Raw genomic sequence first — 19,889 nt, 5'->3', positions numbered from 1 at the left:
CATGAAAAGGAAAAAGAACAGAGGAGGAAAGAAACACGACTTCAGTGGATTGTTTTTCATTAAATGTGTCTTTTAGATCAGATTTGGGTCATGCTACAGTTTCCCATTTTTTGTGTTCTAGTGACAGCTTAACTGGCAGGATAACTCATTAGTTAAAGGTTGTAACAGACCGGGATAGCGATTGTTTGAAGTTTCAGCTGCATGCATCACTGTGAACATTGTCACTAATTACCCAAATTAGATGTTTCCAGCGTTGGCCATATGCCAGCTTCCAGATGCTATTCTTATCCTGGATAATCAATGATATTTCTTCAGCTGTCTGTGGGTCAACACTTACTGAGACAGGGGCCACCATTTACGGAGCACAGATAACCTTAAATGTCACCCTTTTTCAGGAATTAGGCAGCTTTTCACACACAAACACATGCGTGAGTCATCCTGTGTTCAAATACATGCATATTACTGTGAAATTGTTTCGTGTATGCAGGGTATCAATTAAATACTTATTGAGTACCTATATGTAACTACAAGGGAAGGAGGCAAATGGGGATTAAGGTGGGTAACAGCGGCTTTCAAGGGAAATTACCTTGTAAGTATTTTTTTAATTACTGAGTTCCTATTTATTAATTACTGTACAAGCTAAAGTAGTATTTCTGCTTAGCAAGGCGGAAACAATGACTTGACGGTGTTGATATGAAATGAAACATTAGGCTTAGAAAATAATGGTATAAATGTACAGCTTTAACTTTAAAAATAGGTTTTAGTTGTATACATTGTGTTAATGCTTTCAAAGTGATGATGGAAGTTTTGGTTGTTTTGAAGTTTTGGGTGACACGTGTAGTTTTTCTTCTTTTCAAGACATGGCTGTTGTTCTATATATCTACATTGTAATTAAAAAGTACTTAGAGTGTAATTAATTTCTAGGTCTGCCCTAAGCATAAATTTGTTACCACCTTAACAACAAATAAAAACACAATAAAACAAAGGAAACCCCTACTATTAGAGAAGTGGGACTAAGGAATAATGCATGCCAGCCCACACATTTATGAAATAGATTATTGAAATGAATGGCCAATACTGAAAAGAAAAGACACCTCTGAGCCCTGAGATGGCTGGCATTCCTCACACTCAGAGGGAGACAGGGAGCAGTGAAAGGAGGGAGTGGGGAAGAGAGCTACTGTACACGTTACTGGTAAGCCCTCCTCTCACAACTAGGTTGATTATTTTAAGCTCTGTCAGATTGATTTTGAGGCCCTGCGGGGGCCTTGCAGGTCTGTGCGGGTAAAAGCAAAGGTACACGCAGACATAAAAAAGGAGGAGGAATAAAAGTTAGGACACGGAAGATCACAGCTGAGGGGGGAGGAGGGGGAGGAGCAGAGGTGGTCTCCAGGTTCCTGAGGTTATTAATAAGAGTGTGTCTTCAAGGACACCAATGATGATTTGGGTCAAACTGTTTCCTTCTCTTCCTGAGGTGTACCAAGGTCACTCAAAAAATCCCCCCAGAAAGCTCCCTCTCTCCCTCCTTAAAATACAATTTGAAATAGGCTGCCTTTGTTTTCGGGGAGCAATAACCCTGTGGATGACAGTACATTTTGATATCCTCATAAAACACAAGAGCTTTCACCTTTCTTTGCCAGGTAATTGGCAGGTGAAACAAATGTGTTTGGTGTGAGAAGAATTCTATGAGAGACAAACAGAAAACTGACTACACTGTCCTTGATGCTGCTTCACTTTACATGCACTCTTGCTTTGTTGATATCCCTCTATGTGAAGAGGACCTTACCTTGGCAACTTATTATATGACCAAGGCTGCAGGATGTTCACTGCCGCCCACGGAGCTGTCGTGAGCATGTGTTCGCGAAGCTGTGCGGTTTGATTGCGGTTAAGAAAATGAATTCATTCCCTCATAAGAAAGGACAATAAATACCTTACCTGTGGGCTAAGGACCAAACATCTTTACTCGCCAGCTGTGACATCTGATTGTGATCATTTTACATCTGTCACACTGAGGTTTAATGTGAGAGCTGAGGACATCTCCTTGGATTATAAAAAAAATTCTGTTCGGCTGAGTTTCACTGTTCAGTTTACAGCTGCCTGTGGAAAAAGAAATTGATGAAATCAAAACATGCATGCACACAGCATCCCATGATTGGGCACTAAATGTGAGATAGTGTTTGTCTACCATCTAGTGGTCAAATGAAGTCATAGCAGGAAGCATTTGTGAGAATGACTGACTGAACTGTGGTATCACAGTTCCTTTCACTGCCCTGTAGGCTAGCACCAGAGTCTTAAACTGGATGCGAGCTCTTACAGGGAGCCAGTGTAGAGAACGGAGAAGGGAAGTTGTGTGGGAGAACTTGGGGCGATTGAACACAAGACGAGCTGCAGCTTTCTGGACAAGCTCCAGAGGTCTGATGGCCGACGCCGTGGCTCCGGCAAGTAGTGAGTTACAGTAGTCCAGGCGGGAGATGACAAGAGCCTGGATGAGCACCTGCGCCGTCTCGTCAGTGAGGAAAGGGCGAATCCTCCTGATGTTGTAGAGGAGGAATCTGCAGAAGCGTGTGACCGATGCAATGTTTGCTGAGAGCGACAGTTGGTCGTCCAGGGTCACACCCAGATTCCTCACAGTCCGAGTTGGCGTCACCACGGTATCATCAATGGTGATGGACAGGTCTTGTTCCTCATGGGTGTTTTTTTGAGCAAATTTAGAGTAGAGTAAATATCACAAAATGCTGTGACTGTGGAGGTAGGTCTTGTAAAAGCAAATTCTGTGTAATCTTTTTTATTTTTACTTCTTCTTTGTTGCCTTATGAGTGATTTCAATGTTTTGTAATGTTTTGTAAAGCTTTCTGGACAAGCTCCGGAGGTCTGATGGCCGACGCTGGGGCTCCGGCAAGTAGTGAGTTGCAGTAGTCCAGGCGGGAGATGACAAGAGCCTGGATGAGCAAATAGTTCTGGTGAGCACATTTTTAGCAGGAAGACAGGCAAGCCATCCAGCCCCGTTAATTTCTTATTGCATACTTTACTTAAGAAATGGTCTGTACCTGCTGTGGTTCAACTTTCAGCCAGAAAAAGGCACCAGTAGAACAGAATTGCACAATAAAATAAAATATATTCATCTAAGGGGCCATCCTGCATTCCAAATAAAATAAAAACAAAAAATGTAATAGTGAATAAAATAACCATATTTACCTAGTCCAGCAAAGTCAAAGTCAAATAAATGAAATAAAATACGTGGCACAAAGTGACATGGGTATATTTTGTTGCATTGTTTAAATGAAACACAAAAATGTGGGAGGAGAGTAGTCTGAATTGGGTTCTGGAGCTGTGCCCCACCTCATACATCGCACTCATTCGCCAGCCGCGAGCGATTCCAAGCCTGTGAGAGCCACATCCGCCGTATGACGCTGAGAAACTGCGCCACCTGGCTTCTCCTGCGACAGCTGCTCACGTAGCCATTATTTTCTGTTCACTCGCTCACCCGTGTCAGGTGATACCCTGCTAGGGTAACTATTGGCTCTTGTCTCAGACCTTCCCCGAGGTAATTGGTGGAGTGACGAGCACTCTGCATGTGACCTCTACAATGAGCTTCCACCCACGGAAGAGAACTAGTGGGACACATCCTATAAATATACTCACAGATAAAACAGTAACCTCGATTATGGTGCAACTAATACTGAGCTTAGTGATGTGAAAGAGAGTCTGACTGCAACAAACAAAATATTGATATCGTAAAATTGCTCGTTTTGTTTTGTTGTGTTGGCTCTTTGTGTTTAACGTCTTGCTCGGTTAAGAGTGACAAAGACTCCCGTGGCATGCTGGGAAACAGAGCCGTTTTTATTAATCTCTGTCTTCTCTCACGTACATCGGGGTGCATTTCTGCACGTAACATAGTCTACTACCTTTCAAAAAAACTAAAGTAAATCACACAGCTGTATTACAAAGAAGATGCTTTATGTGAGCTATAGTAAGTATTTGTTTCATAAACAATGTAATCAGAGTTGTTTTCTGTTGAAAACTAGACGGATTGTGTGGGATGTTTGTTATGGTAATTTTACGCCAAGTAAGCCTAATATGAAAACCCCATATGTTTGGTTTCTAAAATGTCAATTTCTTGGACAATAACTAAATTAACGTTTTATTGTATCAGTAAAGTTAGTATAACAATTACAAAAAATTGATCTTTCCAAAAAACTAAAGTAAATCACACAGCTGTACTACAAAGAAGATGCTTTATGTGAGCTATAGTAAGTATTTGTTTCATAAACAATGTAATCAGAGTTGTTTTCTGTTGAAAACTAGACGGATTGTGTGGGATGTGTGTTATGGTAATTTTACGCCAAGTAAGCCTAATATGAAAACCCCATATGTTTGGTTTCTAAAATGTCAATTTCTTGGACAATAACTAAATTAATGTTTTATTTGATTTGACATTCTTGGTGGCTGTCCCGCCAGAACCTAAGGGTGGCAATCTCCTTTTGATACACAGAGACTAATCTGTTTTAAGCATGTTTACTGTCACTCTCTAAACACTTCATTTCTACAGATGTTAAAATGACCAGTTTTGAAGTTACATTACATTACATTACAGTCATTTAGCAGACGCTTTTATCCAAAGCGACTTACAATAAGTGTATTCAACATAGGTATTCAAGAGAACTACTAGTCACCAGAAGTCATAAGTGCATCTCCTTTCTTAAACAAGCATCTAAGAGCATAAACCAGAGCAAAAGTACAGTGCAGTAAAAACGTAATGCAACAAACTAATATGAATACAATAAGTCCAACAAACTAATATGAATACAATAAGTCCAACAAACTAATACAAATACAATAAGTGCAACAAACTAATACAAATACAATAAGTGCTACGAGGAAGGCTCAGGGTCGTACTTCTTGAAGAGGTGAGTTTTCAGCCTGTGCCGAAAGATGGGCAGCGACTCTGCTGTCCTGACGTCGGTGGGGAGTTCATTCCACCACTGAGGGGCCAGGACAGAAAAAAGCTGTGACCGGGTGGATCGGCCGCAGGGACCTCAGAGCGACGGGGCAACCAATCGCCCTGAGGCAGCAGAGCGAAGTGGTCGGGCGGGGGTGTAGGGCTTGACCATGGCCTGGAGATAGGAAGGAGCTGTTCCTTTCACTGCCCTGTAGGCTAGCACCAGAGTCTTAAACTGGATGCGAGCTCTTACAGGGAGCCAGTGTAGAGAACGGAGAAGGGAAGTTGTGTGGGAGAACTTGGGGCGATTGAACACCAGACGAGCTGCAGCTTTCTGGACAAGCTCCGGAGGTCTGATGGCCGACGCCGTGGCTCCGGCAAGTAGTGAGTTGCAGTCGTCCAGGCGGGAGATGACAAGAGCCTGGATGAGCACCTGCGCCGTCTCGTCAGTGAGGAAAGGGCGAATCCTCCTGATGTTGTAGAGGAGGAATCTGCAGAAGCGTGTAACCGATGCAATGTTTAATGAGAGCGACAGTTGGTCGTCCAGGGTCACACCCAGATTCCTCACAGTCCGAGTTGGCGTCACCACGGCATCATCAATGGTGATGGACAGGTCTTGTTCCTCATGGGTGCTGGCCCCTCAGTGGTGGAATGAACTCCCCACTGACGTCAGGACAGCAGAGTCGCTGCCCATCTTTCGGCGCAGGCTGAAAACTCACTTCTTCAAGAAGTACTACCCTGAGCCTTCGTCTTAGCACTTATTGTATTCGTATTAGTTTGTTGCACTTACTGTATTTGTATTAGTTTGTTGGACTTATTGTATTCATATTAGTTTGTTGGACTTATTGTATTCATATTAGTTTGTTGCACTTATTGTATTCGTATTACTTTTTTACTGCACTGTACTTTTGCTCTGGTTTATGCTCTTAGATGCTTGTTTAAGAAAGGAGATGCACTTATGACTTCTGGTGACTAGTAGTTCTCTTGAATACCTATGTTGAATACACTTATTGTAAGTCGCTTTGGATAAAAGCGTCTGCTAAATGACTGTAATGTAATGTAATGTAACTTCAAAACTGGTCATTGTAACATCTGTAGAAATGAAGTGTTTAGAGAGTGACAGTAAACATGCTTAAATCAGATTAGTCTCTGTGTATCAAAAGGAGATTGCCACCCTTAGGTTCTGGCGTGACAGCCACCACCTCCATTTTTAATGTTAATAAAACCAAATAACTGATATTCGACCCCATGTTATTTGAAGTGAGAGTCCATGACCCTGGACATCTTATCTCAATAATGAAGTCAAATCAAATAAAACGTTAATTTAGTTATTGTCCAAGAAATTGACATTTTAGAAACCAAACATATGGGGTTTTCATATTAGGCTTACTTGGCGTAACATTACCATAACAAACATCCCACACAATCCGTCTAGTTTTCAACAGAAAACAACTCTGATTACATTGTTTATGAAACAAATACTTACTATAGCTCACATAAAGCATCTTCTTTGTAATACAGCTGTGTGATTTACTTTAGTTTTTTTGAAAGGTAGTAGACTATGTTACGTGCAGAAATGCACCCCGATGTAGTGAGAGAAGACAGAGATTAATAAAACGGCTCTGTTTCCCAGCATGCCACGGGAGTCTTTGTCACTCTTAACCGAGCAAGACGTTAAACACAAAGAGCCAACACAACAAAACACAACAAAAACGAGCAATTTTACGATATCAATGTTTTGTTTGTTGCAGTCAGACTCTCTGTCACATCACTAAGCTCAGTATTAGTCGCACCATAATCGAGGTTACTGTTTTATCTGTGAGTATATTTATACGATGTGTCCCACTAGTTCTCTTCCGTGGGTGGAAGCTCATTGTAGAGGTCACATGCAGAGTGCTCGTCACTCCACCAATTACCTCGGGGAAGGTCTGAGACAAGAGCCAATAGTTACCCTAGCAGGGTATCACCTGACACGGGTGAGCGAGTGAACAGAAAATAATGGCTACGTGAGCAGCTGTCGCAGGAGAAGCCAGGTGGCGCAGTTTCTCAGCGTCATACGGCGGATGTGGCTCTCACAGGCTTGGAATCGCTCGCGGCTGGCAAATGAGTGCGATGTATGAGGTGGGGCACAGCTCCAGAACCCAATTCAGACTACTCTCCTCCCACATTTTTGTGTTTCATTTAAACAATGCAACAAAATATACCCATGCCACGTTTTATTTTATTTCATTTATTTACTTTCATATAAAAATATGATTAAAAAAAGCTTAATTATTGACAGCTGGACTAGGGAATTCAGGTAAATATGGTTCTTTTTATTCACTATTACATTTTTTGTTTTTATTTTATTTGGAATGCAGGATGGCCCCTTAGATGAATATATTTTTATTTTATTGTGCAATTCTGTTCTACTGGTGCCTTTTTCTGGCTGAAAGCTGAACCACAGCAGGTACAGACCATTTCTTAAGTAAAGTATGCAATAAGAAATTAACGGGGCTGGATGGCTTGCCTGTCTTCCTGCTAAAAATGTACTCACCAGAACTATTTGCTCATCCAGGCTCTTGTCATCTCCCGCCTGGACTACTGCAACTCACTACTTGCCGGAGCCCCAGCGTCGGCCATCAGACCTCCGGAGCTTGTCCAGAAAGCTTTACAAAACATTACAAAACATTGAAATCACTCATAAGGCAACAAAGAAGAAGTAAAAATAAAAAAGATTACACAGAATTTGCTTTTACAAGACCTACCTCCACAGTCACAGCATTTTGTGATATTTACTCTACTCAAAATTTGCTCAAAAAAACACCCATGAGGAACAAGACCTGTCCATCACCATTGATGATGCCGTGGTGACACCAACTCGGACTGTGAGGAATCTGGGTGTGACCCTGGACGACCAACTGTCGCTCTCATTAAACATTGCATCGGTCACACGCTTCTGCAGATTCCTCCTCTACAACATCAGGAGGATTCGCCCTTTCCTCACTGACGAGACGGCGCAGGTGCTCATCCAGGCTCTTGTCATCTCCCGCCTGGACTACTGTAACTCACTACTTGCCGGAGCCCCGGCGTCGGCCATTAGACCTCCGGAGCTTGTCCAGAAAGCTGCAGCTCGTCTGGTGTTCAATCGCCCCAAGTTCTCCCACACAACTTCTCCGTTCTCTACACTGGCTCCCTGTAAGAGCTCGCATCCAGTTTAAGACTCTGGTGCTAGCCTACAGGGCAGTGAAAGGAACAGCTCCTTCCTATCTCCAGGCCATGGTCAAGCCCTACACCCCCGCCCGACCACTTCGCTCTGCTGCCTCAGGGCGATTGGTTGCCCCGTCGCTCAGAGGTCCCTGCGGCCGATCCACCCGGTCACAGCTTTTTTCTGTCCTGGCCCCTCAGTGGTGGAATGAACTCCCCACCGACGTCAGGACAGCAGAGTCGCTGCCCATCTTTCGGCACAGGCTGAAAACTCACCTCTTCAAGAAGTACGACCCTGAGCCTTCCTCGTAGCACTTATTGTATTTGTATTAGTTTGTTGGACTTATTGTATTCATATTAGTTTGTTGGACTTATTGTATTCATATTAGTTTGTTGCACTTATTGTATTCGTATTACTTTTTTACTGCACTGTACTTTTGCTCTGGTTTATGCTTTTAGATGCTTGTTTAAGAAAGGAGATGCACTTATGACTTCTGGTGACTAGTAGTTCTCTTGAATACCTATGTTGAATACACTTATTGTAAGTCGCTTTGGATAAAAGCGTCTGCTAAATGACTGTAATGTAATGTAACTTCAAAACTGGTCATTTTAACATCTGTAGAAATTAAGTGTTTAGAGAGTGACAGTAAACATGCTTAAATCAGATTAGTCTCTGTGTATCAAAAGGAGATTGCCACCCTTAGGTTCTGGCGTGACAGCCACCACCTCCATTTTTAATGTTAATAAAACCAAATAACTGATATTCGACCCCATGTTATTTGAAGTGAGAGTCCATGACCCTGGACATCTTATCTCAATAATGAAGTCAAATCAAATAAAACATTAATTTAGTTATTGTCCAAGAAATTGACATTTTAGAAACCAAACATATGGGGTTTTCATATTAGGCTTACTTGGCGTAACATTACCATAACACACATCCCACACAATCCGTCTAGTTTTCAACAGAAAACAACTCTGATTACATTGTTTATGAAACAAATACTTACTATAGCTCACATAAAGCATCTTCTTTGTAGTACAGCTGTGTGATTTACTTTAGTTTTTTGGAAAGGTAGTAGACTATGTTACGTGCAGAAATGCACCCCGATGTACGTGAGAGAAGACAGAGATTAATAAAAACGGCTCTGTTTCCCAGCATGCCACGGGGGTCTTTGTCACTCTTAACCGAGCAAGACGTTAAACACAAAGAGCCAACACAACAAAACAAAACGAGCAATTTTACGATATCAATGTTTTGTTTGTTGCAGTCAGACTCTCTGTCACATCACTAAGCTCAGTATTAGTCGCACCATAATCGAGGTTACTGTTTTATCTGTGAGTATATTTATAGGATGTGTCCCACTAGTTCTCTTCCGTGGGTGGAAGCTCATTGTAGAGGTCACATGCAGAGTGCTCGTCACTCCACCAATTACCTCGGGGAAGGTCTGAGACAAGAGCCAATAGTTACCCTAGCAGGGTATCACCTGACACGGGTGAGCGAGTGAACAGAAAATAATGGCTACGTGAGCAGCTGTCGCAGGAGAAGCCAGGTGGCGCAGTTTCTCAGCGTCATACGGCGGATGTGGCTCTCACAGGCTTGGAATCGCTCGCGGCTGGCGAATGAGTGCGATGTATGAGGTGGGGCACAGCTCCAGAACCCAATTCAGACTACTCTCCTCCCACATTTTTGTGTTTCATTTAAACAATGCAACAAAATATACCCATGCCACGTTTTATTTTATTTCATTTATTTACTTTCATATAAAAATATGATTAAAAAAAGCTTAATTATTGACAGCTGGACTAGGGAATTCAGGTAAATATGGTTATTTTTATTCACTATTACTTTTTTTGTTTTTATTTTATTTGGAATGCAGGATGGCCCCTTAGATGAATATATTTTTATTTTATTGTGCAATTCTGTTCTACTGGTGCCTTTTTCTGGCTGAAAGTTGAACCACAGCAGGTACAGACCATTTCTTAAGTAAAGTATGCAATAAGAAATTAACGGGGCTGGATGGCTTGCCTGTCTTCCTGCTAAAAAATTGCTCACCAGAACTATTTGCTGAATGGTGTCCTACTTTTCAACGTTCAACTGTCACACTGTAGCAGTTCTCTGGAAAAAGTCCATAATAATTTCTGTGCCTAAAATGACAAGCCTATCTGCCAACAATAACTTCAAAACCGGTAATTTTAACATCTGTAGAAATGAAGTGTTTCGAGAGGGTGACAGTAAACATGCTTAAAACAGATTAGTCTCTGTGTATCAAAAGGAGTTTGCCACCCTTAGGTTCTGGCGTGACAGTCACCACCTCCATTTTTAATGTTAATAAAACCAAATAACTGATATTCGACCCCATGTTATTTGAAGTGAGAGTCCATAACCCATGACATCTTATCTCAATAATGAAGTCAAATTAAAAAAAAAGGACAAAATGACTTGGTGGTGGTGCAGTGTGACCTCTTGACCTAGGGGGCATAGCCAGGGCAGACCCCTTACCAAAAGGGATCATGTTTCTGTCTGTCCCAGTTCAAGCTCCTTATCAGAGCATGTAGAGTTACTCGTACTGTACAATCTGAAACAGAGAGCCACTTAAGAAAAACCACAAACAACATCTGTAGATGTCATGATAATAAGGAAGACAAGGGAAGGGTTGAACAGAATTCTGTCTATGTGGTGACGTTCACTCTTAACAAAACAAAAATATTTAATACCCTGTGCCATCTATTACCTGAAGGAAATGGTAAGTATTATTGAAACCCACAAAGGACATTAATTATGCTTATTTGATGATTATAAAGTTTAACACATAATTTATCAAACAAATGTTTTGCCTGTGGATTCTATGTCTTTCAACCATTTTTTATATGATGTGTCTGTGTGATTTGTGTCTCTGTCTGCACAACCAGTTGACTTTTTGGGACAAGTCAAGTGATTGTTCCTTGTTTTGTTTTTCTTTTTGCTTTAAATCCAGGTATGACCCACCAAGTATGGTACCATGATTTGTAATGTAACAGCTGTCTTGCCTCATGAAGCTCACATAAAATAATAATCCACCTGTCCGAGAAAAAAGCTGGATCTGTGTCAGGGCAGATAGTTGATGAACTGACCACGACCCACTTTTTTTGTAATTATCTGATGGATTTGTTACATGTGACCCAACATGACAAAGTCAAGCTGAATAAAAGAAAAAGGGGCCAGGTCAGAAGCAGAAAATGGTGGCAAAACATCAAACTAATCAGGTTATATGGTGTGTATATGTAGACTCATTAAACTGTCACAGCTTTTCTGTATTTTAGTTTTGATTTACTTCAGTTTTCTAAAAGAAGCCTGATCTGTGTTTTTGTTGACCATACAAATTGTAGATATATTGACCTCTGGATAAAGTCAAAAAATATTCAGTTTATTTCAAACAATCGTGATAAAAACAAGCTGGCATCAGCAAATCTGAGGGCATGGCCACTCACATTAGGAACAGATTGGAATAATAGGAGACTTAATGGCTTAAATAGGAGGGCGTAACCTTTTCCCGAAGGTAGAGACAGAAACACGTGCGTGCTGACCCAGCATCAGTCAAATGTGATCGACTATTATAGTTTAATTTAATTTAATCAACCTTTTTTTGTCATTTCTGAAATCCATTCTTTAATGGTTTGGATCACATCTCATGTCCAAGAGGGAAAACAGAAAAATATATATTTTTTATCATTTGCTATTTTCAATTCTGTCTAAAAATCCTCATGTGTTTGAAATTGAATTATTATATATATTTTTTTATTATGGACATATTGACAGATGTATTTGTTGTTTTATTTCACATTTGATTACTGATTGATATTTTTATTACTGATTTCATTTTAGCAGGACTACTTTTAAGCATTGGCGCACCTTTTAAATCGTGTTGAATCAACCTCAGGGATCAGGTTGGATCAGCCGCACAAGTCAGTTGTTCAACTTGTATTTGGTTTTCAAAGATATTGTCTGTGTCATCCTAAACCTGCAGGGATATTGTGTAACATCCCCACCCCCACCTCACCTGCATGACAAATGGTTGATCCCATATTCCTCAATATGACCTGTGAAAATGAACCCTGCCCATTCATGCACACACACACACACACACACACACACACACACACACACACACACACACACACACACACACACACACACACACACACACACACACACACACACACACACACACACACACAAACAAACTCCCTACCCTTGTGTTTTGAGACGGAAGTTTACTGGGGCAGTCGGGGAAGATAAAAGAGGATGGACACCCTAGACCTTTTCATATATTCACAGAGGAGAGGAACAGGACAGAGTTGGAGAACTCAACGAGAGGAAGAATCCAGACAAAGAATGGTCATCTCATTTTTTAAACGGGAATATAGATTTATTGGATAACTGAAACAATTTCCTGTGCAATCAACTCCTTCACACTTAAATACACACTGTTGTCTTTGGACATCATTGTCATTTCATGAACAACAGGGGGTCATATTTCAAGGTGTGTTTTTTTTCTCTTCAATTCAGGTTTTCATTTAACAAATCAATATTGTTGCAATGATATTCTTCTGAGTGAATCGACTGTTGTTTTTTTATTATGATTTTCAGAGGGACTGTCTCACTGTCTGCACTATCAGCATGCCTTTGTTACTGCTGAAATGCATACTGCTGTGTGCGTTGATGCGTGAAGCGGTGTGTGCCTGTATGCTGAACAATCACACCTTATGGATTGAGAGACGCGACTGTGCCCAGTGTGTCGCCATCAACACGACCATCTGCAACGGCTACTGTTACACACAGGTGACTACACACTCGCCTACTGTTCATGTAGATATTTAAACAGTGTATGATTAGGTGACGTTCATGTGGTGATGCTCCTGATAAGAATACTTGATGCAACAAACTGCAAAGGGAATTTCATTCAGCATCCTGAATTTTCTAATACATGATTTTGCTAAGTTGTAAATTCAGGTGATCAGTGATCTGAGTCAGATCTTTTACTTAAATAAAAGTGGTGATACTACTGTGTAGACATGCTCTGTTAAAAGTCCTGTATTCAAAGTATTACTCAAGTAAAAGTTCACTTTAATGTTGCAGCTGGTAAAGGTGGAGATCATTTTAATCATCTACAAATATAACATATTGTATTAGTTGAGATTATATTTTGTATTTATAATCTAAATCTGCAAAGTAACTAATTATTTCAATTTCAAAATAAATGTAGTGGGATTAAAGTTCAATATTCCCCTCTGAAATGTAGTGGAGTAGATGTATAAAGTACCATAAAATGAATATTCTCAAGTAAAGTACAAGTAAGCCTGCCTCAGTATATCTTTGTTGGGTCTTTACATTGAGGAAGTGATATGGGGAGAAGTGTGACCAAATTCCACTCATGTTTTCAGGACACCAACTTGAGGGGACGTTTTGGGAGGAGTTTCGTGATCCAGCGCAGTTGTGTGCCTCACTCCCTGGTGTACCGAGCCGCCCACGTACCAGGCTGCCCTCAGGATGTCAACCCGCAGCTGTATTATCCTGCGGCCCACCGCTGCAGCTGCAGGCGCTGTGACACGCGCACGCACCACTGCGTCCGAGCCAGCCGAATCTCCAACGACCGATGCACCGTGACCCTCGGCGGCGTGAAGAGCCAGACCCAGCCCTCTGTAGGAACCTGACAATATGCTTACATGGGCAATGCACATGCATGGCAGATGATACAGCTGATGGACCAGCTGTACTTGTTGATGTTATTGTTGTACATTTGAGCTCCTCAGCAGCTCATGTTGCTTTTTTTCTAGTTAGGTAAGGTATTTAAATAAAACACTGTGTTGAACATGCATTGTAACTTGATTGTGAAAAATGTGTAAATTCAATAAATGGGAAAAATTGTAGGCTATGGAAATCAATTAGCGCATAATAGGTGTATTTCCTTATTAAAGATTGTCTATTATGATAGGCATATTCTTAGTTTGGGAGGAGACTCATTTTGTTTATTTGAGTGGACTTACCTATAGGCATATAGGCTGCTTGTTTGCACAAGCCTATATGCATATGTCATACAAACCGCCATAGTAGTAAATAACTCCTAACACTGTTGGCCATACGTGTTGTGTGCCAGAGCCCTGCCATGTCATTATTTAATGTGGCCTATAATTAGCCAGGCTACAGCCCTGTCTGTCAAACCTATGAGAAAGGTTTAGGAAGAGTTGCATCATGCTCACCTGTTTGAAGAATGTTCCTGTGCACAGTTGGCCCTCCCACTTTACAAATACACTGTTTTCATTGGCCAAGTTTCCCTGGCTGTTTGCGCTTCCTTGCCTCCTTTCCTAAAATTCATTCATTCAGCCCTGCAGCACTAACCCTAACCCGGAGACGGCGCTTAAACTTTGCACAGAAAGCAATACATAATCTCAAATCTTAAGGTAGGTCGTGCATGTTTTTACCGACATATAGACCATAGTCTATTGTAATCTTTAGTTTTATTCCAATAGTCTGCTGCATAAACCTTATTTTACCTTGCAAGTATCCTTGTCAGTGTAGCCTACTGTAGCCAACAACTAGCTTGTTAAAATAGCAGAGCAGGTGTGCAAATATGCAACTCTAGCCAGGTGACATGTCTGAACATATTTAAAGCAGACACTGTTTAAAGGCTACCTCAACAGAATTAGCGTTACAATTTATTAGAAGTTCTGCTACAATACCAAAACTCTTTACTAGCTGTGAATTAAATTAAAATATCAATGATTATATTAGGTCCACCAATGTTCAATTAACTTGTGATTGAAGAAATAGGTGCCAGCACCCATAATGTACAAACATACGCCTTTTATTCAATTCATTTATTTCACTGTTTTACCATAGTACCATATGCCCCAAATGCACAGGTAATAGATTCGCTATTTAAATTTTTTTTTTTTTTTTACAAAAAGACCACTTTAGGTGCGTTTGAGCTCAACCTGACACCTATTTAGACATATAAGCAAAAAGATAAAAGTTTGAAAGAAACTTTTACCTTTTTGACAATGAATGTGTCTCTTTACATTATTCAAATTAACAAGACATTGTATGGCAGCACCTTTTGCATAGCCGAAGTCTTATCATCTAACTTGTCCGACTCCCTTAACTCAAGCAATTTGACTGCTCCAAGTTTAACATGGTGGTAGATAATACATTTATTTTATTTTAACCCAATCCATGAATGTTTACTTTTGTTATCATGAGGCGTTGGACAGAGGACTTGTTGGCAGCTTCCCTCATAAGTTAGGGAGATGTATCCCTGGGAGCTAGTTGGCTTGTGGCTTGATTTCGGTATGGTGTTGACTAACCATGGCTCCAGTTCTTGGCTGGCAGTCCCAGTGGGTGGAGGGTAATGTCACATTTATCCCTGGATCTGCAGGGCTGGACTTGCCTCTCTCTCTATATATATAAGACTGAGCCTCCTTCTACTCTTGCCTTGCTTAGTGTCTCTCAGGGACTCACAGCCTGCCTTCCCTCTGCGGCCTCCTTTGTGCGGACCATCTTTTGCACTCACAACAACCAAGAACCATGGCCCAGCAACAGCAGATTAGGTATGAACCTGCTCTTTCCATTGGGACAATACACAAAACCCTCCAACACGATACAGTATATAGGCTGCTCCAATAGCAAATAGGAATAAAGCATGCTTTGATTATTTATTGCATTAATGTCATATAAAACTGTTCTTATTTGCCATTTGTTTTTTTTTTAGAGCTAACCTGGCAAATCATAAAAGCCTTAGGGTGTGTAATGCCTTCTGTACGTGTGTATGTTGTATGATTTACTCTGTCTACAAATTATTTTGGGGGAGCCGAGGCAGTCACTCTGTACCCAGTTCTGTTTTTACAGAAATGTTGTGAGAAAGGGAATTATTGTTCCATGTCTGTTCTGACTTGTCGTTAAACAGCCTCCCAGCCAAACTGATTAATGGAGGGATTGCAGGCATGGTGGGAGTCACCTGTGTGTTTCCAATTGACCTGGCCAAGACCCGACTACAGAACCAGCGCAGCGGGCAGCAACTCTACAAGAACATGTAAGAGCCACACCAGCCAGGGGGCCTCCTCCCCCTTCTCAGTATTTACCTTTTAATAATTACCTACCACCCGTAATTTGACACCCATCTCCTTGTATGAAAACTCTTCCCAAGTTTTGATTTTCCATGCCCTAATTGTATTTATTAATGTTCACTTATTTATATTATGTATAAACTTGAGGGTGTCCTTTAAATAATTTGCATGACTATCAATGTCTGTGTTTTTCTCCTACAGGATGGATTGCCTAATAAAGACAGTTAAATCGGAAGGCTACTTTGGCATGTACAGAGGTAAGACTAGTCACACTGTCCAAACCATACTGACATTTTTAAGATGTGCCTGAATAGTCTCCTTGAATAAAATATCAAGGATATCACATTTGTTTTTGAGACCTGTTATTCACTTTGATTGGCCTAAACCAAACCTATCCAAAGAAGCATGCTGTTCTGCACAGTTTCTTAATTTTTTTTCCATCTCCATGGCTCAGTGCTTGAATCGGAATTTACATATGTTAACCAGTGGTTTATCTTGTTGACCAGTGATCAAATCACCACACCTCACTGCACTGAAGCAATGGACATTTTATGTCACACATAAACCATTTCTGCTTTATCTGAATGACAACCTCTGTGATTTGTAATTATTTTCTATTACAGACATCTTGCTGCATCAATGGCTCATTAGTATTAAGTTTGTCAATCCTTGTTATTGCAGGCGCAGCAGTAAATCTCACCCTGGTAACCCCAGAGAAGGCAATCAAACTGGCTGCTAATGACTTCTTCCGCCACCAGTTGAGCAAAGATAGGTGAGTAATACCAAGGATTTCGACAGACTCGTGTAAGGCAATGTCATTCCTTTCTTTTTTTTCTTTTTTTTCTTTTTTTAACCCTGCCCACTTGTCTTCAGTGGCAAGCTGACGGTGTTAAAGGAGATGTTGGCAGGATGCTGTGCAGGAATGTGCCAGGTCATTATCACCACACCCATGGAGATGCTCAAGATCCAGCTGCAGGATGCTGGCAGACTAGGTACTTACAAGGAAATCAGCAGAATAGAGCATCAAAAAAATGCTTTGAAATACTCTTTACGTCCTGGTGAAAACGGTTAATATATAATATGTTTCCTCTATCTGCCAGCGGCCCAGCAGAGGGTGGTGCCCAGTGTAGTAACGGCTCTGAAGATGGGGGGGACCAGCGCCGTTCTCAGCCGGTCCTACAACACCAGTCTATCGCCTCAAGTCATACGAGTGTCCGCCACACAGATCACCAGAGAGCTGCTGAGGACCAAAGGAGTGACAGGACTGTACAGGGGACTCGGAGCCACATTGATGAGGTGAGATGGGATTTTATTCTTGCTCTTGCTTAAAGCCACAGTTGATGACTATAATAACAATCACATTTTGTCATATATGCTCAAACTGTCAGTATATCCTGACAGTAGAACATGAAAGAAATCAGGTTAATCTGCCTGAAGAGCGATCAGCGCTGGCTAGCTTAATGGGTTCATGAGAAATGAATGACAGCTGAGTTAGACTCTTCGGCTCTGATCCGCTTGATTCTTGCAAATGCCATAAGGACCCCAAATGGTGGCAAAGTAAACTAGATTTTATTTTTTTTTTTTTGTCCAGATTATCTCTCTCATGCACTACTGTCATGATATAGTGACAGTTTGAATAAAAGTGAAACATTTTTTTTCTTAGAGTTGTCAACCGTAGCTTAAACTGGTTTTCCATCTTTGGTCAAAGGTCTCTTAATGTGGCTAACCTGCTTGTTTCGTTGCCTTTCTAGGGACATCCCGTTCTCCGTTGTGTATTTCCCTCTTTTTGCACATCTGCACCAGCTCGGCCAGCGTTCGTCTGAAGACCCATCTGTGCCCTTTTATTGGTCCTTCATGTCTGGCTGCCTGGCTGGATCCGTTGCTGCTGTGACTGTCAGCCCTTGTGATGGTCAGTGACTCAATCAAGACAGATAATGGACATTTTAAAGTTGTTTAACAGATTTTTATAACTTCTAAACTAATATGCGTTGTATGTCTTATGCAGTGGTCAAGACAAGACTACAATCACTCAAAAAAGGAGCTAATGAGGAAACCTACAATGGAGTGGTGGACTGTGTCAGGTAAATAAGTCATGCAGTCATCAAACATTATGCTTTTACCTTCCACAGGGTTTGCATGAATGGCACAGGTTACATGCTGACCCTGCACACTCTCTTCCATTGCAGAAAGATCCTGAGAAAGGAGGGTCCTGGAGCGTTCCTCAAGGGGGCCAGTTGCCGGGCCCTAGTTATTGCCCCACTCTTTGGCATTGCACAGGTTGTGTACTTTGTAGGAGTCGGAGAGTTCCTGCTTGGGTACACACCCAATAGCATCTACTCTGCATAAACAAGTCTACCACCTTATTAAATTTACAGGCAGCTATGCACTGGGCATAGCCATGGATCTAGTTATCTACTACTGTGTTCCTTCTTTATTGTTGGAGGCTTCCAGAGAAAGAAATGCTAAAGGGACCAGAGAGATGCCATTTTTATTTCAAAATGGTTCAATTATGGCTTTAGCATGACTTGGTCTAATTTAAGAGATTGAAACTTGTATTTCTATATGAGAAGAAGCAGAATTGCTTTCCTCACAGAGGGACTAGATAGTCCAACCTTCACCATTGCACTCAGTTCAGACTCTAGACCAGTCGCTCCAAACCTTTACTGTGTTTTCTTAGATGAAGCCCCTATCCCTTATTATGCCCCATATCAATTGGCCTTCACTCTAACCCTAACCTGTATATCCCCTCCAACTGCCCCATCTTGGAGACCAGTAGGCCTAATGACTGTTACATGGTGTTGCAAAAGAGACCTTACAGTGCAAGGGAGCGTCTACTTTGTAATAATAAAAAGTGAAATATTTTAACATTACTTGAATAGCTTCGATCCTGTTTTAAAGGGTTACATGTGAAACTGGGCCATGGATGTTGATCCCTGTCTATGTATATACTGTAAAGCAGTTTCAATTTGATAAATTACTTTCCTGACAAAATATTTGTCAAGTGTTTTCCTTTGAACAACCTGTTTTCAAAAAAGATCTGGAAAACTGATTGTTTAAAACGTCATAGCTTTAGATTGAAAAAACATTTGGACTTCCTGTTCACCTGTATGCCATACTGGAATCCTGTGTTGAATTACTTTCCTTGCAAGGAGTGACTTCCTGTGGAATTGAATAGATTGCCCATTCTCTTTATCTACACTGCTTTATAGTTGGTCACTAAACCGAAACTGGTCGTAGGTGCTTTCTTGTGTTTATTCAGGACAAAGTTATTGAGGTGTTTGGGTTTTTTAATGGACTCTGTGGACAATCTCTCAGCCTACAAAACTCTTTATGTAACAAACAGGCTTGAAGTTCATGACTCAATAAGGCCTTCTGCAGTTAACTTTGGAGACATGCTTTTACCCTGAAGGAAATGGTGTTTGTTGGCGGTTAGTCACCCCAGACCTTTCACTGTGGTCTGGCTTAGCACATTAATATTCTGCTATAGGGGAAAATGCTCTGGCTTGTATTTCTTTAAACAAATCAAAATTTTTCTTGGGCAGCACTAAGCAGAGGATTCAGCGATGCATAGATAGTAGAAGGAGAAGAGAATGCTGGCAGATATAGGCGGCCAATTGTTGGCTTATACCACAGTCTACATGAGTGACATGGCTTTATTCATTTC

At 41.1% G+C, this 19,889-nt stretch overlaps 2 protein-coding genes across 2 annotated transcripts; both read left to right on the top strand.

Annotated features, from left to right (window-relative positions):
• Positions 1–12,768: 12,768 nt before the first annotated feature.
• LOC129099323 (thyrotropin subunit beta-like) lies at positions 12,769–13,816 on the top strand. Its single transcript, XM_054608521.1, has 2 exons — positions 12,769–12,944; positions 13,547–13,816. The coding sequence occupies exons 1-2, from the start codon at positions 12,783–12,785 to the stop codon at positions 13,814–13,816; spliced, it is 432 nt and encodes a 143-aa protein (XP_054464496.1). The 5' UTR covers positions 12,769–12,782.
• Positions 13,817–14,493: 677 nt separating this feature from the next.
• On the top strand, positions 14,494–18,571 carry LOC129099307 (mitochondrial glutamate carrier 1-like). Its single transcript, XM_054608506.1, has 10 exons — positions 14,494–14,563; positions 15,603–15,709; positions 16,066–16,191; positions 16,427–16,482; positions 16,907–16,997; positions 17,099–17,217; positions 17,326–17,521; positions 17,977–18,134; positions 18,231–18,306; positions 18,412–18,571. The coding sequence occupies exons 2-10, from the start codon at positions 15,687–15,689 to the stop codon at positions 18,569–18,571; spliced, it is 1,005 nt and encodes a 334-aa protein (XP_054464481.1). The 5' UTR covers positions 14,494–14,563; positions 15,603–15,686.
• Positions 18,572–19,889: the final 1,318 nt, after the last annotated feature.

Source organism: Anoplopoma fimbria, chromosome 12 (assembly GCF_027596085.1).
Source record: "Anoplopoma fimbria isolate UVic2021 breed Golden Eagle Sablefish chromosome 12, Afim_UVic_2022, whole genome shotgun sequence".
Classification (NCBI taxonomy): Eukaryota; Metazoa; Chordata; class Actinopteri; order Perciformes; family Anoplopomatidae; genus Anoplopoma; species Anoplopoma fimbria.
Note: the sequence above shows the minus strand (reverse complement) of the source record. Positions and strands in the feature narration are given on the sequence as shown.